Source organism: Gavialis gangeticus, unplaced genomic scaffold, assembly GCF_001723915.1.
Source record: "Gavialis gangeticus isolate Ggan-Ray unplaced genomic scaffold, GavGan_comp1, whole genome shotgun sequence".
In the NCBI taxonomy this organism is placed as follows: domain Eukaryota; kingdom Metazoa; phylum Chordata; order Crocodylia; family Gavialidae; genus Gavialis; species Gavialis gangeticus.
Genome location: NW_017729025.1, coordinates 120,566,339 through 120,592,288, shown reverse-complemented (window position 1 = coordinate 120,592,288; position 25,950 = coordinate 120,566,339). Strand labels below are relative to the sequence as shown.

At 38.1% G+C, this 25,950-nt stretch overlaps 1 protein-coding gene across 1 annotated transcript in view; it reads right to left on the bottom strand.

Annotated features, from left to right (window-relative positions):
- Positions 1–4,112: 4,112 nt before the first annotated feature.
- ANO3 (anoctamin 3) overlaps positions 4,113–25,950 on the bottom strand; it is a 539,488-nt gene continuing 517,650 nt past the window's right edge. Inside the window, exons 15-27 of the mRNA XM_019519487.1 lie at positions 25,084–25,166; positions 23,350–23,490; positions 22,795–22,959; positions 20,301–20,337; positions 16,838–16,949; positions 14,794–14,851; positions 13,479–13,576; positions 11,274–11,419; positions 11,009–11,161; positions 10,509–10,656; positions 7,740–7,820; positions 6,666–6,771; positions 4,113–6,215 (exon numbers count right to left, since the gene is read on the bottom strand). Of these exons, the coding sequence (XP_019375032.1) occupies positions 6,033–6,215; positions 6,666–6,771; positions 7,740–7,820; positions 10,509–10,656; positions 11,009–11,161; positions 11,274–11,419; positions 13,479–13,576; positions 14,794–14,851; positions 16,838–16,949; positions 20,301–20,337; positions 22,795–22,959; positions 23,350–23,490; positions 25,084–25,166 (1,511 nt within the window). The 3' untranslated portion in view covers positions 4,113–6,032. The remainder of the gene's footprint in view (positions 6,216–6,665; positions 6,772–7,739; positions 7,821–10,508; positions 10,657–11,008; positions 11,162–11,273; positions 11,420–13,478; positions 13,577–14,793; positions 14,852–16,837; positions 16,950–20,300; positions 20,338–22,794; positions 22,960–23,349; positions 23,491–25,083; positions 25,167–25,950) is intronic.

Genomic DNA, 25,950 nt, shown 5'->3' with positions numbered 1-25,950 from the left:
GACGTTTTCAGTATAAATCAAAATCACTATGATCATTTCAAAATGAGGCCAATAAAGTTGAGTTTTATATGCTACAATTATACAGAAGGGCAAGGACCCCTACAAATACAGTAGTTTAAGAGTGATTAAACTGCATGCGAGTGAGAGAGAATTTAGCACTGCATAGGCAATTCTAGAGACTACTTTTCTAACAGTACAGATAGCAGCAGTGCATGCTTCCCTACACTACTCCTTCAAAGTGCATCCTGACATGGAAGAAACATGAGACAGTTCAGTAGTTTTGCTTTTTCACTACTATGGCTTCTCTGATGTGAATGATAACAAGGGAACCTTTTCTGGTGGACACTTTTTCCTCCTTTTGGATACTACTTTACGGGGTAAAAAAAAAAGAACACTAGTTCTGCACAAGCTAGCGCTGAACCATTACCAGTAGGTCCACACTTGAATGCCACTCCTGGTATTTCCTTCAGGCACTGAATCTGATTTAATTCCCTCAGCTGCTTCCAGTTCCAGAGCTAGAACAGGGTATCCATGGCACAGCACTGTCTCACACCTTTGTGATAAGTCATTTTTCTGGAGAGTGGACTTGACTCACAAAAGTTACTGAGAAGGCTTCATTGGATAACACCTATGTTGGATCTGCTTAGTTACCTAAAGATGAAAGATACTATATCTTATCAAATGTCCTCAGCCATCCAGATGAGGCTGAGGACATGGCTCACACTAAACATTTGCCCAGAGTCTACAGTGAACCACAAAAGGAAAGGAAACAGCATGATATAGAGCAAGGGTGGGCAATTATTTTGGGCGGAGGGACGCTTACTGAGTTTGGCAAGCCATTGAGGGCTGCATGATAGGCAGCCAGGGGCAGATAAATATTAATTTTCTACATTTTTTAGGCGCCCTGCAGGCCGGACAGAATGGCATAGAGGGCTGTTTCCGGCCCCCAGGCTGCATTTTGCCCACCCCTGATACAGAGTCCAAACCAACACACACTCAGGCCAGTGGGAGATCCATATTGCTTGGTAAGTGAATTGCTGCAGCTTTGGATTGTTACTTTCCAACACTGTAAAATATTTAACTACATAGGTAGAGTATGGGAAGAACCAAAGGTGTTTTTAAACTGCTTAAGTGACTTTAAATGGGGCTTAGGTCCCTAAGTTTTTTTTATGTGGTTTTGAAAATGTAACCTTTTACAGGCTATTTCTAGCTAAACTAGCCATGCTATGTGATGTAACAGACAAAAGTATTTCGTTTCTCCGAGTATAATAGTCTGCTTTGATACAAAACTCCCTGTAATTTTTAGGCTCAGAAGTAAATTATGTAAACATTATTAAGACATGGGGACTGTAAAAATTTCAGATCTTTGTCCTGAATGATCTTCTCTGTCTCATGTGATAATTTTATCAAAAGGAAAGATGTCCTTTGGCATATTATACTGTTTTATTTGGAATTTTAGGTGAATCTGTAAACCAAACTAGGCTGCACTTTCATCTATTCGTATCTTTATCTCATTCTTTTTATATGTAGGAATCAACTTGAGGAGGCAGCTGTTTGATTTCTCAGGCAGATTTCAGGGCTGGCTGCCATTTTTGAGGGCCTACTGTGGCTGCCTCCCCCTCATGCCTCTGATTGGCCGAGGGCCCCCCGTGTTCCGCCCCTCCATATTGATTGATTGCAAAGGCTGCCCATCACGCACCCCTCTGGGGAGCCAGCATTTTACTTCCAGTAATTTTTTTTTTGTGGATTTCGTGGACATTGTCTGCTTTTGCAGGCAATATTGGATTTGGCATTTAGAGCAAAATCCATGAAATCATGATTTTGATAGGTCCCTACTTATATGAGATTTAATACAGAACCCACTTAGTCATATCATTAAGTTTCCAATTTAATTATTTATGTTACATGTAGTTTTATAAAGCTGTAGCTCACCAAATTTCAGAGAGCTAGTTTACAATGGTTTAGCAAATAAATTGAAGCTAAACTGAAATTATCTACATCAGAGTAGCCATATAATATTGTCTTTTCTTTTCGTAAGAGACATTTCAACTGAGAAATAAGAACTGTTAATGTATATGTCCCATTGAATGAACTAGATTATGATAATTTAAAAGAACTAATTTCATAAAACAATATAAGCAAGAATAGATCAACGACAATGTATTCCATATTGAAGATTACCCCATAAATTCTCTCAGTTAATACAAACTTTTGTAGTTTACAGTGGAACAAGTCAAAATGTGAAAATCCCCCAATGAAGATTACTTGTAATAACTTACATTATTTTAGTTACTTAGGGTGAACCAACAAGTAAGAGCAAAATATTACAAAGACAAATGGAAAAACCAACAGTAGCTGTAACACCATGGTTCCCAAGCTAATTTTCTTTCTACAGAGCATTCCTTAGAAGAAGCCTCTAGGGATCCATCTTTTGAAATGCACATTATTTGGGTTCTTTATATAATAACGAAACACTATATTTCTAAGGAAGAGCTATTACAGTTCATTATCTTCATGGAAACTTGAGCCTTAAGATCACTTGCAAAATTTGTTCCAAGTCTTGAATGATATTTGGGTGTGGAAATGGGGAAATGTGTGCCCTGTTTGCTAATCTGAGCACTTTCACAGAATGCCTAAATATAGCAGTCACCATATTAGCCTTTTGATGGACATTCACAATCTAAAGCCAATTTGACAGGCCACAGTGGACTGTCACTCCCTATACAGTGATATGTATAGGACATTCCCTATAGTGATTCATTCTTTTTCAGCAGAAGAAGGAGCTATGTAATTTTGAGGCTGATATAACAGGACTCTTGAATCGAGCTCTGTAAAAATAATTGTTTTTCTTTTTCAAATCACCAAATTCTGACCTCACACATTAGGCACAAATTTAAAAATGTAGTAAAATAAGAATGGTAAATAGTAGATGCATTTTTTTATTTTTGGAATGAAAGTTCCTTTTGATTATATCAAGACACTGGTGTTCAGAGAAAAATAATTAAGAAATTTTGGACTGGTAATTATTTGTAGTATTTAAAAAAGCGGTATTATATCTGCCCATGCAGCCTCTCTAAAGGTACATGCATAGACCAAAGCTGTTACAGACTAGATCAGCATTGATCTAAAGCACTTTTGTACAGATGCTACCTTCTGAAGCTCTGCGGCTTTGGAGAATTCACAAATATAGCTTTCATGCACAACCCATTTATACTATTTGTCTGTTTGGAAAGACAAATATTTAGAATATGAAAATATAGACAACCAACATTCATGAAGTAGCTAATTCCTGAGGACAGAGTGTGCTGTATATCTTTGTAAGATAATCTGCATTCAATACAAACACCACACTAAATGAAAACTAGCAGAAAGTTATTCTTAGCTAAAGCAAATGGCTATATACTGGTAAAGCCATGTGACATTTTAGATAAACTATAGAGAGAAAAGAACAGAGAGGCACACAATATAGTGGGCATGCTTGTGCTTTCCCAGTGCATAAAATTAACCGAATGCTAGATCTATATAACCCACTTTGCTGTACTTGTTATTTCCAGGTTTAAAGATGTCACAAAAGGTTCATATATATCTTCAAATCCAAGACAATATTTATCTGCCATGCCCAATCAGAATTCTTCTAGATGCAAATCAGTATGTGCTCATATCAACAACAAACTGAAGAAAACATAAGCAAAAATATTAATCATTATTTCTAATTTTGGCTAAATTTATGCCAAATCTTTCTGCCTTGATCCAGCCAGGGCGTTTTGCATTTACATGAGACATTAAAAGTGAACTTATTTGTGACCTTAAGAAAAGAGTTATATTTTACAAATAGTGCACAAAATGACTTCATACTAGTTAATAGTTAAAACTAAATGGGGTTAGGGATGCTCTACTCTACAATACAAAATGGATATTTAACACATTAAATCATATAATACAGATATCTTAAGCACTGGACAGAAGTGCATTAAGGATTTCATATTAGGAATGCTATGGGATTGAGAAAACAGTGTAAACAGAATACAAAGGAATCCTTCCACTTAAATGGAAGCACAGGAGAGTCTGAGTTGAATGGGCCTAGTAAAATACAACTATTGGCTAATAAATGTTTATACCTGTCCCCTCCACTCCAGCCTGCCATGCATTGTTATGGAAACCCATACAATGCAGTAAAAAAAGCTGTAATTTCTCATTAACAGAGAACGCAGTGTGTACCCATTGAAAACAAAAAGGGTCCTTTCAACAATTTCAATGGACTTTGAACTATTAAAATAATTTTCAAATACACATTTTCCCTCTTTCAGTGATACTTGGAATAACATAAGATGAATTTGTGCAAACAAATTCTGGAATCATTCACTCAAGCGAAATAAGGTATTCTGAGAAAGGAAATTTCAACTCTTCACGTCTGTACTTAATGAGCAATTTGCAGCTTTATCCTTAAGGTTAATGGTAGAGTTTGTATTTGCTATAGTTACTGTGCTTTCTTGCATATTAGCATGAATCTTAAAACCGAAACAAATTTTCTTTGAGTTTTAATTCTTTTCCTCTGACATAAATAATAACTATGCTTTAAAACTGTAAAAAAAGAAACTAGATGGTTTTGGTCCTGTCCACTCTCTCACAAATGAATCCTGCACACTTGTTTTAGTTTAGTGCTTCTTTTTTCACATATTATGAAATGTTCATAATAAAACACAAATTTCCACATTAAAGTAACCTTAATTATAACCATAAGTAAGACTGCCCTATCCCATATGCAAGTGAGAATTGGAGTTCAATTCTGTATGAGAACATTTGTTTTTTTTTCTCTTTGTTGGTTTTGCAATTTTTTTCCATCTTTAGAAAGCATAAAAAAGATCTAATTCTAACACTAATATATAGATATCCTATTTCCATGCTTAGATTTATTTAGCCCAAGATGAGGAGTGCACATTACTGGAACAGAGACAGCACTGTTATAAAGTGCTCTGTTTTTCTTCCCCTGGACAAGCAAGACACAATGTTATACTGAATAGCTGATATAGCTGCATAAGTTTGCATACTGTAAATAGTTAAGTGTATACTTGAAAAAAAATATTTCCACTGCAATAGGACACTTCAAGTCAACATTTTGTGAAGTCATAGAATTACTGTCCAGGTAGATCAAACAGAAAGTAATAGTGACACAATTATATATCTGCATGCTACATTATAGCATGAAAATGATCGCTCATTTATTTTGGAAGTATGCAGAGATGGTACTTTTTTGCATATCAAAATGGAAAGACTTCAAATAGCCACATTTATTTCCAAACGAAGCTGAAACATGGGCAATGCAGTGCATTTGTCAATGAATGGGTTATTTTTTGAATTTAGAATTTTTGGTTTTATTTATAAAGACAGACGATTCCTGCAAAATGATGTGCAAAACTTGAACTGCATAGTAAATATTAAATAGCCTCATACCCACCTTTTTAGGGCAGGAAAACATCCACAATCTCAGCAAGAGACTAGGACAAACCTGACAAAACAATAAGCCTGAAGGATTTATATCAAGTTTATATCAAGTTATGGCCACATAGGCAACACTTCTTTTTCAGAAGCATGGCAAATTAAACTGAGCAATCAAAAGCTGTAGAAGTTGTGGATATAATGTGATTTCTTTTTTCATCATGCTGTTACTGTAAAAGTTTTATAGACAATGACTATTTTCATTACATAGTGGATATCTTGATTAATAGCATGAAAAATAGAATTGTAACTTTTTTTTATTGGTGTGTCCAACATGCTCAATCTTTCATTGTACTTTCACTCGAGCCAATAGCGACTCCCTGATATTGACCATAGACCAATTGATTCATATGGCTATCCATTTTCTTCATTGGAAGCATGTATTTTCCAGTTGCTAGTAAAGCCTGCAGATATATATCCCAGCAGCAGTATATGTACACATTATGAATTTTGACCCTTATTGCCTGATCCTTTCTTCATTTTAGACCTGCATTAGTCAGTTTCCATATAATGTTTTTGCTGCTGCATGGTATCAGCTAAGGCCATTCATGGTGATACTGTTTCCCGTTCTTTTTCCTCTCCCTTTGCAAATGCTCTAATTCAGCCTCGTACATCATTTCCTGGACTAAGTACTTCTCTCTTCTCATTCTGTCACACAAGTCTTTGGGCATGTCTGGGATCAGGTAGGCAATGAAAGACTTTATTCCAAAAACAAGGTGCTGAAAACAAGGACAAAAATAATTCATTCAAGGATGCTTAAGTTGTCTCTTCAAGGCCAAATCATGATGACCCTGAAGTTGGTTACTCAAGCAAAACCAGGATTCTCTAACTACAGACTGCAGTGAATATTTTCAGAGAACCTTTCACATGAAAAGCCTAGTAGAATGCTAAAGATAAGGACAAATATGAATTCTCTAGAATAAAAACTAGGAATGTGTGTACATGTTGCACCTTCATTTTGCTACAGAGATACTAACAAATTGATGTTAATGAATAATATACAATTTATTCCATCTTTTTCCAGATTTGGCATTTTCCAGCTTTTCTTTTTTCTTCACAGAGCTTAAAGCATAAGCACCTTGTCTAGACTTTACTTTATTCATTGACCCGACATAGGATACCTTTAAGCTGGTAGAAAAGTAGCATTTCTCTACTAATCCATGACTAACCTCAAATACTATGATGAAAGCCAGTCGTGCAGCAAGGACATGCCAGAACTGCAAGGTGAATTCATAAGGGCTTGAACTCCATGGTGGTGCTCGGTAATCCCGATACCTGTAACAGAAAGAAAGAAAGAAAAGTCACTGATAAGATTGTTCCAAAATCCTGCACAATATAACACAAGAGAGGTAAACCCCCAGAAGAAGGGAAACCAAAATGGCAGGCAAGGGAGAAGAGTTTAAAATATGACTGAATAATAAGGAACAACATTTCAGTCTAAATAACAAGGCTTGAGGATGTACAATAACTATATGCCTACTTCAAAATCAATTAAATAGAAATGGAGGAAAATAATTGACATAGGGTATGAGTACTGAACAATGCAGTGATTAACACAGCAGTTCATTTAAAAGAATTTCACTGATAAAGTAACCCCAGAGAATGTTCGAAACTAAGGCTAGCTTTATTTTGTTCAAGTCCAAAACTTCTAAACTAGCCTAAGTGTCAAGTGACAGTTGAACCAGAAGAGTTTCTCTTGCACAGTTCGGTAGCAAAAGCATTCACAGCTTTATTCAGTTAAAACCAAATTTGTCTTCTTCAGACTTTATTGTTCATTTCTACTGCATACCCTGTACTCATTCTTCATGCATTGCTGCCACTAACCACAGGACTTGGGACTGGATTTAACCTAGAAACTTAACAATGACAACAACAATGTTCTTAACATAGCACTTTGCAACTATAGCTTTCAAAGGAATTTACAAATGAAGAAGTCACTACCCTCTTCATTTTACAGAGGTATAAACTAAGTCATAGAGGCACAGAAAATGTCCAGATCTTCCAACTCTCTGTTCAGTGTTCTCATTCACTTGAGCACACTGCCCTGCCATATAGGAGGTTAAAATTGTATATAAACAGCTCATAAGCAAATGCTAACAAATATGGTTTCCTTTAAAAAACATAACAAAACTTTGAGAGTATCTTAATTATGTGCTAGAGACTGTCAGTTTATAATCAGATATTCTTAAAGAATCAAGAACAGCCCAACACAGTAATAAAGAGGGTTCCCTCCAATCACATACCTGCAATATCCTGAGTATCCCATTTCAAGTTCATTCAAATCAAATACCGATAAACTACTATTTACATATCCCTTTAAACATCTGGAAAAAAGACACCACACTATCAGTATGTGTTTCATACAATGATTACCTATGATAAAGTACAGAAAACATGCTTCATTCCCCTTCTGCCATGACTCAGGCATGTGCAGTATTATTGTACACCCAGAAAATCATTTTGCCTGCCAGTGGTTGATCAGAGCAAAACATTCTTAAAATTTCAGAGGTACATAAGATTACAACTGAATGAATCACATTAAGTCATTGTTCCAAGGATAAAATTTCATGCACACTTTTTTTAAGATTAGCTTTTCATGCCCAAGGGAGTTGGATGCTGAATTTCATTGTTTATCCATCCATACAGGACAGACAGTAGCAAAGCAAAGTTCTGCACAGCACCTTGGCCAAGCATCTAAACTGAATCTCCTTGCAGAGAGTATAATTTAATCTTTTTGCAGAGTTTCTCAGCAGTACTGCCAATCAAGTCAAAGAGACTGTGACTCTTCTGGCCTAATAGCTACAACAAATACAATGGAGACTAGCAATTAATTTCATACTGATGGTAACATAGTTTGATAATTTATGACAAGGCCCATATATACATAACGACTTATGATCCAGTCCAGTTCATAATTCTGAAGATCTACCCTCCAGTTTAAAGCATGGTTTTTATATAGTCATACTTCCTGAGCTATCATCTGAACTATAAGTCATTTTTTTCAAAGACTCATAGGCAAAATTCTACTTTTCCAGGACATTGCAATGCACATATCAGATATTATCATCATAATTCCTATAAGCTTAAAGTTTGTGGTCATCCTCACAGAAAATCAGTTTGTTGTTCTGAAAAAGACACCTGTTACAAAGCAATGCCTTTTGCCTCCTCCTCCTCCTGCCTAAGGATATTGCATAAATTAATCAAACCAAGGTACATTTTCAGTGAAGCATGATTCAGCTCCCAGTGTAGATTACAGAAAAAATTCCTACTAAATTCAGCATGGGTTGGGTGTGGCACATGATTATGTGAGAAGAGGAAATACATATTAATGGTATCTTCAGAACAAGGAAAGAATATAGAAGTACTGTCTGTCCTGATCAGCAGTTATTTCCCCCCCTTTTTAAAGCAAGAATAATTTTTAAATAAGCAAACTTTAACCATTAAAATAAACTATTTTTTGGTGATGGACTAGAAAGTGAGTGATGTGACTATTGGCAAGATATATTCTTGTTCACTTGTGAGAAGTCACATTAAACAAGAAGTGAGTATGCTATCATCACCAGAAGCACCTATTCCACATACAATTTATGAGGTTTATCAAACCTAGTGAGACCACAGTCTGATCCTCTGCATCCTTTGAGTGATGGAAAAGCCAAAAAATTCACTGTAAAGGAGGAGAGAAAGTTTTGCCCACCAAGAAGGAGAGAGAGACCTACAGCGTTAAAACATGAGGTCTTATTCCAGGAGCAAGATTGGATTTATTACTGCTGTTACACCCAATGACAACCACATTTAGAGCTGCAGGCTAAATCATAAAACAGGAAATAAGACATAATAAAATACTAATATGTATTTACAAATTTGGGTTCTGAAAAAGCACTTAGTGAATGTGTATCTGTAAAGCCAAATAACACTAAAACAAACTATCAGCTGGAACTTTGACACGGCATAAAACTAGCTTTTTGTTTTTGCTCCCACCCAAAATAACTTTCAAACTAGTAGTGATTTTAATGAATGCTTGAGGCAAAGACCACAACCACTCTGATCAGTGGAAAGGTGCTAGGTCCAATTAACAACTTAATTCGCTTTTTGCCATGAGTCAGGGATGGGATAAAACAAAACTGAACACAAAAGAGAAAATCCCAACAGCAGAAATAATATTGTTACTAAATGAAACCTTAGAGTGGTTTGCATGGACCCATGTTAATAAAATAAGAAAAAGTTTACAAGATTACACAATTAATGTAATTGCACAAATTAATATTGCATGTTGAAAGATGTAGTAAAATGCCTTGCCATAAAACTTAGATATATAATATGAGCCATAAGTAATTTTTGTATAGTATTTTCTTGAATTCTAGCATACATTACGACAGGGGTTTTCAACCTTTTTTGGTTGGGGTACCCCTGGTGGCTGGTCAATGAGTGTGAGGGAAGAGGGCAGCGAAACTGGAAGTGCCTGTGGCTTGTCCATGCTGCTGCCGTGTACCCCCTGGGGCCTTCCAAAGTATCCCCAGGGGTACACATACCCCAAATTGAAAACCCCTGCATTAGGACATTAAACATGCTTGCATGTTTCTCAGTTTCCCATTGCCTTAGTTCATGACTAAGCTACAGTTGTCACATTTCACTTTGGTGCTAGGATTTTAAATAAAAATCATTATTTGAAGTAGACAGCTTGGTGGAAGCTGATTAGAATGATTTATAATATGATTAGAATCACACACACATATGATTAGAATGATATATAGATGATATAATTACATAAAATGTACACTATTATAATACATAATATGGTATATAATTAAATCTTATATATTGCTATATACTAGAAAACTATGCTAGAAAACAAAATTTTAATTTCTGGCATTTTGATATAGTCAAATTTGCACCAATGTAACAGATGACATATAACTGATCAAATATGACAAGTACAGGATGAAGAGTGGTGGAAATGCACTTCCAATAAATGTTAAAGTGTCATTAAAAAAAGTATAAAAAGTCTTAATTACTTTTCCTGTGTGTATCCTTGGTCTGCACAAGGGCCATACTTGTATGCATAGACAAAACGTGGAATATAATCAGAAGTAATAGCAATAACAAAGGCATTGGTGATGACAGCCAGAACTCCAATTCCTTCAAGGATTCCATACCAGATGCCTAAAAAAGAATCAAAACAAAATAATAAGGCCATTTTATATGTTTCTAAGTTGTCCTATTCATCATCATAGTACATAATTAAATTACATCCTCTTTATATTCTTTTTCTTGTGTGGGGTAGTTTAGAAACAGCAAATCCTGCCTCTGTGAAGGAGGTTATACTAAAATATCCTTGAAGTCCCTTCTAAACCTATGATTGTTACTTCCTGAGAAACAATCCTTGAGTCATGTTCAGCTTAGTATTCAGCTAAGGTTCTCAAGATATCTGAGATCACAGGCTGTGTCCGAATTGGATTTGTGCTATAGGCCACATTCTATACAAATGAGACTGAAGTATCCCCAGTCCTCTTACCTATATCTGTTGCTCTTGCAGGCATAGGTCTCCTCCATTGTGTAACAAACTTGTATGCATCAAGTCTTATTTCTATAATGTTGTTAAGCAGTGCCAGAAGAGGTGCCAGGGGAAAAGCAGCAACAAAGATGGTGGTAAAGCCAAACTGTAAAACTAGAAAGTGGTCATATTATCAGAAAATGGACATAAAAAATGGTCTTAAAAATAAAACTTTTGAAACAAATGGTGTTTCTGATTTCCTTGAGAAACTTCTAAATGTCCTCACCCATCTCTAAGTACTCGTCCATTAATCCATGGAGATTCATGGGCTGCAGATTCCAATCTTTCTCCCACTGAGGTAGAGAAATTTTATGCTCCAGAAATTGCCCTCCTCTCTTGATCTTGCGTCGTGACCACCAGTTCTGTAGTAACCTTTGTAAAACAATCAGATTATAAAGCTTGTGATGATATTAGTAATGCCTGATCAAGAATTTTCAGTGTTTGCTTGTGTCATCCTATACTGACCTTGAAATCATATTTTGAACTGTTCCAGCTACTGAAGAATGCATGCCTACTGGGATGCTTTCTAAAGATTATTTCACTATATTCTTGATGATGACATTCAAGAAACTTGTTTTACATTAAGGGATCCTGCTTTACATTAAAGGATTATTAAAGCATTATGTGGAGCATTAGGCCTTATACTGGCTTCTTAGAATATGGAATTTGCATAAATGTCCTATAGAAGTGTCTTGCACACAGGAGAACAAAAGGGAAAAGAAAGGAAACATTTTTAAAGAATTTTTGAGAAACATCTGGATGCTTATCTTGCTGGGATCCTTTAACCCTGACTTCCTGCCCCTTGGGCAGGGGCCTGGACCCAATGATCTTACGAGGTACCTTCCAGCCCTAATGTCTATGAAATCTATGAAAAAGGAAAGGAAAAAGAAAAGGGAAAGAAAAACAAAGGAAACAAAACAAAACTTTTTGCTACTGAGGTGGTGCGAAGATCAAGTGTAGCATTTACTATTTTATTCTTAATAAACACAATCTAAGGAATTATTTAACATCACTAGAGTTGCACAGAATAGCATATCTTGTTTCCTAAGAAAAATACAAGCATAGAATCACTTCAAAGAATAATTTTTTCCTTCAGGAAGAGTCTGTGCTGCAGAAGGTTTTGCTGAAACTGTAAATATAAGGAAGGAGTGCGATCTGTCTTCATGTTGCCATGCAGAAGTCCTCTCACTAGGGAAACTTGAATATTAATAACTACAGAATGCTTCACAGATTGAAAGTGTTATGTAAGTGCTAAGTGTTATTCTAACAGTGGTAATATTCAGTGAATGTGGAGAAAATCAGGGACGATTCTCTTTTTTTCCAGTTATATGATTCTTGTACATGTACATCAGGTAGGAAAAATCTACATTTAATCAAAAACAGACTGATGCTGGAAAGTGCTCTTTCATAGGTTTGTTAATCTTCCATTATTCTTTTCCAAATTCAGTTGACTGTTTGCTTCTTTACTCTTCAGTTGCCCAATTGTGTTACATGCAAATATTTGTTTTTTTCTTCATGATCAAATGACTGCTTTGTGTAAAAATAAACAGAGAAGGGAGGAAGCTTGTTTTAAAATACTTAGTAGATAAAGACATTAAGATACTGTTGGGTTGGAACATAGGAAGTCTAATACCTTGTGTATCTTTTTTTAATGCAGTTTTTCATGTTTAGTAGCAATGCTGTGGCTTCCACATTTTCATCAGGTTGCTAAAACATACTAAACAAAGACTCTTGGACAGTTTCAAGGCTAGAACTCTAAGTTATCCTTTGATAAAGTTTTTTCTTTTATAGAAAATAACATGACAACTTTTCTAGTTCCCTAAAGAGGGATGTATAAAATTTTGGCCTAATTGCACTGCTTAAATTATGTGCGAAGGATAATTAAATAATGTAAAAGACTTCAGATGGATAAAAATAACCTAAAAAAGCTTATTGCTGAGTGGCTGTTAATGTTACACTGGGGAATAACAAACTCACAGCATATGATGCGGAGGTACAGTGAAAGAGGAAAATTCTTCACAGAAGGATGGTCTCCTTGAAATAGTTATTGTAGAGAGACTAGGCCATTTATATTTTTCTTTCCTTTAATATAGCATCTATCCTTCAGGGGAAGGCACAGGCTTTTATTATATTTTTCCCAAACTGCACTTTTGTGCTGCTTAGAGCAAGACTTCGCTGCTTGGCATAACATATTAAAAAGCCACAGACTAGTCTGCAAAAATAAATTCCAAAGATTATAACATGAGCCTGTTTTCAGGCACATGTATTTCATGGGTTCTAGGGCCAATGTTGGCCTGCTTATTTTCGTGAAGACTTACAGTTAAGTAATCACTCACTCACACCTAAGCAAAATGGCATTTCTTGTTTTTCTCTGCTCTTGCTTAGGTCATGATCACATTTTCATGTGCTTCGAACCAACAACTATACTTACGGGTAGCCTAGTTCCATGAAGTTGTTCCACATTTGTTTTAAAACCATGATAACTCCCATTTGCAAGCACAGGTCAATCAAGCAACCACTAGGATGACACTACAGGGGGACAAAAACAGGTTGCTTGTTGCATATGTTAAAGCATTCCTTTATTTGTATATGTACAATCTGCATGTGTGGGAACTACTTCAGTTCTTAGGGTTGACTCTGTTGAGCTTCTGTCCACTGACTTCAAGGGCAAACTGCTCCTGTTTTTGTAGTTTACTATGATGCACGATTTTCTTTTGGTTTACTTACAAAACTTTAGAATAAATGTTAATGTTTTTGAAAAGTAACAGATTAACAAATCCCTAGAATTCAACTAACCACAGTTGGATGGCAGCATAAGCTAAGCCATTTCTTCTGTTATTGTACTCCTGATATAATCAAACATATCCTAAAGGTGATAGAATGGATATATCTCCATACCCATTGATTTTTTTTTGAGATAAGTTGCCAAAAAGGTTGACAGTTGTGGTACAGATGCTTGTCTTTTATACAATGCCATCAATTCATTTCATATGGAGCAATAAACATTCAGAAGAATGGAGCACTACACAGTCTTTGACAGGATAACATGCATTTATATCAGTGACTGAGAGGCAGACATTTATTTAGCTCAGTCCACTATGACTGCCTTAAGCTAGTCAGTTGGCCAAAATATGCATTTTAATTGAGTTACACTGTCTGCACTGAAGCCAACTTTTCAGACCTGGGTCACTAATGTTCAGCTCCTAAAAACTGCATTTAAGCACTTTAAAAAAAAGAAGTCATGGTAACCGCAGACCTCACTGAAATCCATGAAGTTGTTTAGAAGGTTTATAAGCTGTACTTTGAACTTTGAAGCTTGATAAACATTGTTTAAAAGAATAGTTTCGTTTTGGGGCAAATTTAGAAATCTATTAACAAAAAACGGGCTGCATTTCCTTTGTGCCTTCCATTCAAGAATCTCAAAATGCATCACAGATAAGAATGATTTATGACTCTTAATGTACCCAGAAGAAAGGAAACTACTAATGTATGTCTTCACAAATAGGGAAGTTGATATACAGAGAGGTAAGTGCTACATCCAAAGTTACTCTGCATAGCTTTGAGTTCAGAAAGGAAACTGTATGTCCTGTTTCCCCATCTTTTGCTATAAACAAAGGTTTATCTCTTCTCACCACTCTTCAATTGAAGAATAAATCTTTCAGAGTTGTAACGGATTACTTCTAAACATTTCATTGTTTTCTTTCTGCACATGAAAAGTTCAGAGGCAGAAAAATGGGATTGTTTACCTCTTCTAGTCTCCATCTGTTAAAAAGTTTGTTGTACTTTCCTGGACGGCCTGCAAATCTGTAAAAATAAGATTTATTTCTTAGGGAAAATGTCAAGGCTCTTTGGAATTATTGAAACTGCTGCATATTCATTGAAATAGCTTGCTTGCTATGACACTCCAATAAAAGTTCCTCACTAAATTCTGGGATCCAAACAGCTTCTACTTCTAGTGGGGAGAGGGGGAGAAAATGTGTTTCAAAATCCAAGCCATGACGAAGGTTCACATTTTTCAGGTGCACTGCATAATGTGCAGAACTAAAGCCTAGGCATATTTGGGAGTAGACCTCCCAAGAGTCCCAAAATATGGCGTAGGCTCTATGTCTCACCCCAAATGTGTAGAGATGAGACAGCACGCGTGTGTCTGATACAGCTAAAAAGGATTGCCATAGATCCTACAGTTTTCAATATGTTTAGTGCATGAGCAATGAAATGGGATAATTCTATAATAGTAAAAGATTTTCTTTATGTTTAATCTTTAATTGAAGCTGCATCCTTACAGTCAATTGTTTCAAACAAGTAACTGAAAATACTTTATAGATATTAATTAGTATCTCCAATATTCTTGTAAGGTTGGCAAGTATTCTCAGATCCAATTTAAAGATGGTGACCTGAAGCCTGGTTAACAGGTTTGTCCACGTTCACACATAAGGAATTAGTTATAGGCATAGATATTCGGGCTGCGCGAAGCTTTGGGTGCCAATTCAATTCAGAGGAGATTTGGCCTGATTCAACAGCCAAATTGCCAAAACTGAATAGAATCAGGAGACCAATAAAAAGGTCTGAATTGATTCGAAGCTCTCCGAAGAGCTTTGGAGATTTGAGCAGTCCCAGCTTGCTGCTGCAGGGAGCTGGACCCAGACTCTGTGCTGGTAAGTAGGGGGTGAGGAAGGGGGACTGGAGGAATGGGGGGGGACCATGGGGGAACCGCTGCCAGGCCCCATCCCCTGCCTGCTCCCCCAGCCTCTCTGGGTGCCTCCTGACTGCCCCCCATGGCTGCCCCACCCGGCCCCAACTCCTGGCTCTTAAAATAAATAAATAAATAAATAAAGCCCCCATCCCCTGCTCTCCTGCCCAGTCTCCCAGCCCCTCCCATAGGTGCCCCACCTGGACCCAGCTCCCGGTTCTTTAAAAAAAACTAACAAAAAAACCCCACACAATCACTGGATGTTGCAGTGGCCGTTGGGGCCTCTGGGGGTTTGTGGCAGAGCCCCCCATGCTGTGCAGGGCAGCAGGGGGCAACGGGGGGCAACAGGGATTGCCCCCCCGTCTGGCAGGAGCTGGTAAGTTTAGGGCTTCTTTTTTTTAAAGAGCCGATGCTGGGGCCAGGTGGGGCAGCCATTGATGGGGCTGGGAGAGTGGGCAGGGGATGGGGCCTATCTGATTTGGATATTCAGCCAATTCGGCAGTGGCCAAACCTCTGAATCAGATTTGGCCAAATTGATTCGGGACAGTGATTAGAATCACCAAATTGAATTTCTGTCCCCTGAATAAACCAAATCTGAAGTGAATACAGGCCTTACAGATATAGAATCCCAAGGGCCAGATTCCAATTCCTGGATGAAAACTACCAGGCAGTAGACTATACTAGTTTTCCAGGAAAGATAACCACTGAATGATATATGAACAAAAAGGGATAAAGAACTATTTTGCGCTTTTCAAATACCTGACCAGAACATTAGAGAATTCTGTGCCTAGGTACCACTGAATGACTATTTTCAGAGGTGTTGAGTGCTCATAATCACTATCATTGTCAACAGTAAATGGTATGCAGCATCTAAATAACAAAATCAGACTTTTTTTTCTATGTTGTTTCTTGAGCAGAGATTCTAGGGGCTTTATTTTTTCGTATATTTGAAAATGTTGAGTTCAGATTTCACTCCAGGAACTTTATTGCATCTGAGATCTCAAAGAACTTATTGTGTTACCACAAGGAAATATCTAATGCCAAGGATTCTATATTCATTACTCCCCTACTATTTATCTTAATGGCCATAAATAACTTACCTGCCAAGGAAAAAAGCAATATAGAAGATAGAGCTGTTTAAATTGACAAACTGGAAGAGGAACATTTTCAAGGCAAAACTGTTTTCCCATTCAGAATCTGTTCTAGGATGCTCTGGAGGGAGTGACAACACATATGACACATTCAGAAATAAAAATCAATTTGCTGCCATCTTACAGTTCCCAGATAAAATGCTGTACTTCAAATCTATTAAACCCCTCCTACAGAAATTAGAGTAATGGAGCATGTTAGAGACTGGCTCAAAGAGGCATGACCTTCCGTAGGCAATAACCTACTTCATCAGATGTGCCCTTCACATAAAGGTTTCCTTTTTTTCAGGAGAGTATGCAATTGGAGTGCCTCAAACTTCCAGATATGATCCGTTTTGTACCATGCATGGGCAAAAGATGGAAACTGAATTGTAAATGGACTCTTTCTGAAGTTGCATTGACTCTTGAATTTAGTACTATGATGGGATGTTTGACTCTTCCCACCAATATTCATGACAGAGCTTAGCCCTATTAATACATGGTGGTAAAATAGAGAAGGACAGTGGCAGAACAGAGGAGCAGCAGGTAATCATAACTGCTCTTTTTCAATTGGCTTCTCACATAAACATCTTCATGCTAAAATTCTTTATGCCCTTTCCTCAAGACCACTTCTATGTGCATGTCCTACAAGCATGAGAAATAACTTGGTCCTATACATTTTTTTGATGAAAAGGTAAATATGCAAATTAGAACAACACATTTTCTATTTCAGTGGTGCTCAACCTTTTAGTACCATGGGCCAGATGAGTGGCATGGGGCCAGGTCTGCAGGCTGCATCCAAGCCTGCAGACTAGGCTGGCAGAGCCAGATCAGGGACTTGTGCTATAGGATTGGGCCCCACAGCAGCTTGAGTTGGGCTTGGTGTATCCAGATCAGTCCCAGACCACCTCTACACAGCAATCTAGCATGCTATTTAGCTTTTGGGGTTTCCCACAGGTCTGGAAATTTGGTGGCAAGACAGCAACAATTGCTGCCACTGCTCCTGTGCCATCAACTTTTCAAACCTGTGGGAAGTGCTGTGGGCTGGATAGCTTGGCTTTGTGGGGCAGGTCTAGGCTGTGGGTTGATTACCCCTGTTGTATTTAATTCCTCACTCCCACTCTTTTCACATTACTCTAAACAAGGATGATCATACATCCTGGTTTGGCCAGGACAGTCCTAAATTTTAGAGGCTAGTCCTGGCCAGCTGCTGAAAATTAAAATGAGGGTCTTGGGTGCAGGGTAAGAGTCCAGGAGGCAAAACAGCAGGTACTGTAAAATAGGAAGCCCTAGCAGGCAGCAAAGTTGCCCTAAAATAGGTTATCTGGATTAGTGGAACAACCATGAAAAGGGGGAGATGATTGTTAACACCTGTAAAGTGAAGAACAATGGGCCGTTGGCTCTCTTAGCTTCCTAAATAGTAACAGCAGAGCTATCATGCTGTCCTGCCCCACTTCTGTCTGCAACAGAGCTGCTGATTTCAGAGTTGGGGGTGGGGGGATGGCTTTATTATATTTATTAAATTCACCACATACCATTTTTTTCATGAACATTTTGAAATCATTCAAAGTCTTCTTTTTGGATACAGCACACCAGGCATGTCAAAAGTGGCATGGAACTGGTCCACAGGCCAGATGACCAGCCAAATCAGGCCCACAAACCTCCCACCTCCACACCTGCATATGGCGCCCAGTCTGGCTGGTCTAGGACATAAGCTACATGTAGCACCTACTCCAGCTGCTTCAGTGCAGGCTCTGCAGGCAGCTGGGTCCCAGACCAGCTGAAGCAGGTGCTGGATCCAGCATGCAGGGAACCCAGAGGGGGAAGGTCGTGAAAGCTATACTGTTTGCATCAGAACTGCCAAGATATCAAAAAGGTGTTTTCATGAACTAAGGAAATTCAGCTCTGCAATACATATGTAAAGTTTTCTTTTATTATTATTTTTTATTTCCTTGCAGTCTCCAAGGAATGCTTAGATTGAAATATTTATAAAAAGAAAATCTGAGTTTAAATTGGCACAAGACTCTACTGAAATATCTTAATAACTTGGATAAACCCAAGATGGTTATCAACATACCATGGGTGTTTTTAACTTTATATTTAACAAGAAGTGTTATAAGAAGTACTACTGTCAAATGTGAACACCAAACCTTTAGCTCCTACTGTCAGGGGAATGTATAGATAAACACAATTTATTGAATATTATTGCATGCACAAAAATCTTATCACCAGAAGGGGGAGCTGTTAAATTTAGATTCTAATTTTTGTTAACAATGTGACCAGCAAAATCATATTAAATTGGAGAGAAAATATAATACAAAATATTAAAAATAAAATCTCCTGCTGCATGAATATTTCATGTTCTGTTTTGAATCTGGTTTAAATTATATATTTAAAAAGGCATCCTCTCTGCTCACTTGTAGGATTGAATTATGACAAGTGACTTAGGTGTAAATAGTTGAATAAGGGAGAGTTAGAGCTGGCTGAATTTTTTCTGACTCAACATTTTTCCTTCGGGAAATGCCAGTTCATCGAAACCAAATATTTCAATGAGAATGGATCTATTTTGATAGACTTTTGTTTAGAAAAAACACAGCACTTTAAAGATGGAAGTTTCCACTGCAATATTTTCCGAATGTGATACTTTGACATTTATGACAAAAATTTCAAACAATTTTTTAAAGTTTTTTTTTGGAAATTCAGACTGAATTCCAATTCAGTCTCTGATACTGATATTTTTCAGCTTTTCTCATAAACTAAAAATCTGGCTCTCAAGCACTCTTATTAGAAGGTATGTCTAAGAAAGTGCAGACAGTATTTATTCACTAATTGAAAACAACAGATACATGTAATCAAGACCCAATACACCAGTCCTTTTTTTTTCCATCAGTGACCTTGAATACAAAAAAGGCATGGAGTTTTCCTGTTTTAGTTCTCATTGAAAACAGTAAATAATTGAAAAGAATTTATTCCAGGGAACAAAATGCTAAATCTGCTGTAGTTGGTTAAAATTAATTACTTGTCTACCAAAGAACTTTAAGACTTTTAATGTGAAATTCAATGTGGGGGGATGAATTCCTGCACCCACAAGGAGTTTCACCCAATTCAGTGGGATTCCTTGAATAAACAGAATCCATTCAAATTGATCATGATGATTTTGTCTTCTAGCAAGGAGACACAGCTGCACAGCTCATCTTTGATCTAGACCTCCCCAGGGCTTGACAGTCTCCAGATCTGGCATTACTGATGAATTATTTTCTCTTCCTTCCCTTTGCTCTTCTTAATACATAATAAAGAAGGTCTCAATTTGCTAGGCAATGAAAGGTCTGTGAAATATTACCAGGTGACTGTACAGGTTAACATATCTTTAAACTATTTTTAATTAAATGCAAGTACTATAAGTTGTGTGGAATGGCAAAGTTAATGATGAACCTACCTAAATCTGTTAGAAGATAAGCAACTTTTTCATATACCTGAAATATAAATAAGAAATAACATAAACAAAAATATTTTTATCATTCAATATCATATCCATTAAATAACACACATAACATTAATGTTGAAAGGGTGAACAAGTATTAAACTGTCTTGCCAAATAAAAATGAAAATACATTTTATCCAAGAGAATCCCCATAATCTATTTGCAATTTAGAACTCGCTTGGTGACTGGCTTTATAAGTCATAAAAAATTCATCTCCATAGTCTACCAAGAATTCAATACATCTGTGTGAACTCTTCTGATGTGCCCTAAGGATGCAAATAAGCATTTGCTGCACCCAGGCTTTACAGTTTACTTTAAGCTGCCTATACCTAGACATGGTGCAAGTGTGTACCTCAGTCTGCTGCTCTCAGTACTAGCATGTACAGGCATTCACCACTTACTGATCTTAGTAACTCAGGGTTGGGGAAGGGTGAGTAGGTGTCTGTGGAGTCTAGCTGGTCTGCATGAGGGAAAAAGAGGTTAGAGGGGCTAAAAATAACCCAGTTGGGTGGGAGGAAGGGGACGGTGAGTGGGGTGGGATTAGTGCAGCCACAGAGCTGAGGCAAGCAACTGAGTATTCCCAGCCTTGGGACTGCAGTGCAAGCATGTTCAAATATCTGCAAGATCAGGTTAACCTTTTCCTATATTGGGTTAACCCCAATAGACCTGTGAAGCAGCTAGTTACTTGATTTGGATTTGGCTGATTTGGGGGACAGTGATTCTATTAGGTGATTCAAATCACTGTCCTGAATTATTTCGGCCAAATCTCTGAATCAAACAGGCCCTATCCACCACCCGCTCTTCCAGCCCCACCAATGGCTGCCCTGCATGGCCCCAGTGTTCCAGCTCTTTAAAAAAAAAAAAAAAAAAAAAAAAAGCATCCCACACTCATCGGCTCCTACCAGGTGTGGGAGGGAGCAATCCCTGATGCCCCCCACTGCCCCATGCTGCATGTGGGGAGTCTGCTACAAGCCCCCAGAAGCCCTGATGGCTGCTGCAGCAGCTGGTGAGTGCAGGACTTTTTTTTTTTTTTTAAAGTACTGGGACGTTTGGGCTCAGGCAGGGCAGACTTTGACAGGGCTGGAAGAACAGGCAGGGGATAGGGGCTCATGGCAGGGCCCCATGCAGCACAGGGCAGTGGGGGGCAGTGCTGATCACCGCCTCCGACCACAACCTGGCAGGAACTGGTGAGTGCAGGGCTTTTTTTTTTTTTTTTTAAAGAGCTGGGATGCTGGCGTTGGGTGAGGCAGCCATTAATGGGGCTGGGAGATTAGGTCAGGGGCACCCAGGGGGGCTGGGGGAGCAGGCAGGAGATGGGGCCTGGTGGGGTTCCCCCATGGTCCCCTCCCCCCCTCCAGTGGCCCTCCCTCCCTTGCCCCCTACTTACCGGCATGGAGTCTGAGTCCACCTCCCTTTAGTGGCAAGGAGGGACTGCCCAAATCTCTCCAAAGCTCTCTGAATTTTTTTAAAATCAATTTGGAGAGCTCCAAATCAATTAGGACCTTTTTATTTGTCTCCTGATTTGATTCAGATTCAGAGATTCAGCTACCAAATCAGGCCAAATCTCTTCCAAATCAAATCAGCACCCGAAGCTTTGCACAGCCTTAAACCTCACCTCAATCTAAGTTAGGACACCTACTCAGGCAAACTAACTTATATCAGGCACACTATTTTTTGCCTGATTTAACCCCTCTGAATGCCTGCACAATTGGGTATTTACATTGACCTAACCCTGGTTAGGCCAATTGAATATAACAGCTGGATGTACACTAAAGCTGCATTTTAATAGAGAAGTGGTTAAAGTGAAACTATTTACCAGAATGTCTCAAGGATCTTAAATTATTGAAAACTAACATTATTGAGCTATAGATTAGAAACAAGAGAATCTAGATGTCATCATTAAGAACCCTTCAAATTTGTAGGAGGTTTCAGAATTCTTAGCTTGGAAGAAAATATTCCATTTAGAGTGCAGAAAGTCACAGAAGAAAGTACAGAGTGCTTTGTGAAATGTCTGCAATTTCTGGGAAACCACTATTATTAAGTCCCCCAATGGGCACATACTTCTTCTTCACAGTTCCCTATTGGCTGACAGTGGTGCTGCTCTTTCAAACTGGATGGTAGTGGATTTTATCAATGGAAAAATGGTTCTCTGGCCACTATGACTATGAGTGGTGCTATTACATATTAGTAGCAAGGAATTACACACAGTTAAAAAAATTGGCACACCACACTGCCAAAGAACAAAAGGTGTATCAAATCTACTTCTGAATATTACTGTAAGAAAAATAAACAAAAACAAGATACAGCCAATTTCCATCTAAAAGAATGGAGTGCATTTTAAAGAAAAAGCTCTTACAAATCAGCTATTTGGAATGGACCTGTTTTGCTGGTGTCAAATACTGCAATATGCCAAGTAAATACATTCTTAAAAGATAGTTTTAAAACTTACAACATTAAGTGACATGATGATCATAAAATTGATACAGACTCCAGTGCCAGATGTTGCAAATTGCCAGTACTTTTTGATGAAATGCCACTGGAAAGATGCAAACTGTTCCATAGCTACCAGTCGATACACCACAACTGCGAACACTGCAGTGAGTACCAAAGAAATCTGCAGTGAGATAAAGGTACACCTAATTAGAATGAAAACAAAAACAAACCAAAAAAATTTACATTTTAATCAACTCCCAAAGAAAACTGACTGATTAGTGAACACTTTAAGAAAAATCCAGTTTGTTTCAGAGAGCAGTTATATGTGAGAACTGGAATTCTGAACTGCTGAAATAATATGCTGCACAGAACCTCCTCTCCCTGCCCTCCTCCAATCCCCCCTCCCCAAAACAAAAAAAACCCCAAACCCCCAGGAACAAGCACTGGATTTGATCTTATTTCACTTATTATGCAGCTGTAGCTATTAATTCTAGTGGAAGTGCATATGATTTACATTGGGATGATACCAGAATAAGGCCTAGAATGACTTTGCAATAGTATTAGATGCTACCATGAAGAATATTCCTGAGACAGACACCATCAGTCGACTAAGTTTATCAGGGAATGGTTGGAAAGGTTCTGGTTTTCCTGTGATGGGATTTACTCGCTCCACTTGGGAATATTTTGCTTCAAACTGTGGGCGTAGCTCTTCCTGTAATGACATATATTTGCTTCAGTTTATGTAGGAAAGCATCAGATGATTAGAAGGATTATGGTACATAGTATTAACAATTTGCATTTCCATGACTCCTCTCTGCCCAAACTGCTTCATACCAAGTGTCAAATAATAACTGTCATCAAAGCTGTCCCTTGGAGACCTAAGTTATTAGATTGATCAACAGACCAGGAACTGAACTAATAGCAGTAGGACAAATTTTCCCCATAGCCACCTACCAAAGTGCTATAGAGATTGTAGGTCACCCTGTTGAGTCAATCACAGGTTTCTTTGCTGAGGTGGTAAGAGAATTTTAAATTGGCACCATTTGCAGTGGGCTTTTTGAGATACAGAATCTATTCATGAACAGACAACAACTCATTTTTAACAGACTGTTGAAGAATGAGGAAATAATGATGACTAGGTCTCTACTGATTTGGAACAAACTTGAATCACTAACCTAAAGAAAATGGCTTAAAATTATACTTTACACAACTTCAGCTGTGATTTCAGGAGCAAACTTTCTGAGCTGTGCATATGGGTGAAGCCATCTGGCAATTGGTAGTGTTGGTGACAGGACTGTTACAGAATGTTCTGGCCCTTTAAGATTGGTTGACGGTCTAGGCCAGTGGTTCTCAACATTTTTAGACTTGAGGCATCACTCATAAGACTTGAGAAACTCCTCAGACAATGCCAGTTTTCATTCCTTTTTTGACTACGGAACAATAATAGAGCAATTCTTCCATTACAAAGGACGCAGAAAGACCACAGGTGTTCAGAGTGTTTTTGACACTATGGCTACCTATTTCAAACATCTTGGTTTATCCTGTGAATCCTGCTTGCACACCTAACAGTGCCAACATTGTGTGGAATCCTGCAGTGTCCTTGAAAGGATCTCAAGGCACCCCAGTTGACAATTGCTGGTCTAGGCTCTGGCCCTGTTGCAGAAAGGCTTGTTTTGGTTTCAACCTGATTCAGTGAAGTTGAAGGCTGAGTAGGAACGTAGGAAAGGAAAGGGGATGCCTGAGTAGGGCTAGAATATTGACTACTGCATACTGAAACACCCTGTTGCTCTGTCTCTAAAAGCCAAAGCACTTACAGGATTTTTCCAGAGGGACATAACATCAAGCTGGAACATCTTTCCAGAGGGACATAATGTCACGTTTATAGGTCTCAAAAAGCCTTGGCTTCAGGTTGGATTGGAAATGAAGCCACAAGTATAGCTTGAATCCCTTTCAGAAAGGAAATTCACTCTGTGGTAGAACCTTATAGCTATATCTCATCATACACTGCTAAATTTGAACAATTATTTATTTTTTTAGGCAAATATCATGCTTAAGTAAAAGAAGCACTGGACAAAGCATTGTCCACTGCAATACCAAAAAAAAAAAAAGGGTTTGTCCAGAAGTGAGCTTTATTTGGATTTGGATTTATCTGTATCACCGTTTGCAGAATGCGTTATTGACTTGTACCACTGGTGCTTTATACCAGATTTAGTATAAAGCACTATTGTATAGTTTTATACTGAAAGCACGCTGATGACAAAATTGGGATAACAAGATCACCATTTAGAAGACTTATTTGCCATACCTCTTCATCCTCCCAGTCTATGAGGTCCCAGTCGTAAGTTAGCACAGCTCTTCTTCTCTTCCAAAACTCCAGAAAGACGGTAGCTGTGGAAACCATTAGCTATATTTTAATTATGTAAAAGAATAAAATCAGTAAATAAAAAACAAATGGGACATCACGATCACTTTTATCATTCTAGTTGGTCACATATGGACCATAACTAGCTGCAGAGAGAATGCATTGATATTAGAGTAGAACAACATTTAGCTGACTAAGAAACATATTTTTTGCCATCTGTTACATCTGAACAGAAAAAAAATACTACCTGACTTGAAGTGACACAAGCACTACATTCAGTCCATTGTTTTGATTAGAATTTGAATGAAAAAATAAGTGTTAAAATTGGTTTGAAAGAATATGCACAATCATATACAGAGATGTTGGTTACCATGAACATTTATCAGTGGAGAAACAAAATCTCTTCTCATTTAAATATGTCTGAATCAGGAGTAACTCTCTTTTCCTTGGTATACCAGCTTCAGTGATCATCCGGGGGGACGCCTTGTTGGACTTGGTGTTGGCCATGGGCGACGACCTGGTGAGGGGGCTGCGGGTGCTTGACCCCCTGGGTGACAGTGACCACTGCCTGCTTGAATTCACCATTCAACGCAAGGTGGCAAAGGCAAGCAGTCAGGTGGTGGCCCTAGATTTTAGGAGGGCAAACTTCAATGAGCTAAGAAAGATAGTTGGAGAAGCGCTGAAGACTCAGAGGGGAGGGGAGCCAGGTGTCCAAGGGGAGTGGTCGCTCCTTAAGGAGACGATCCTCCAAGCCCAGGGGAAAGTAATCCCCAGGACGGTCAAAGGGGGCAGGAGAGCATATAAGCCTCC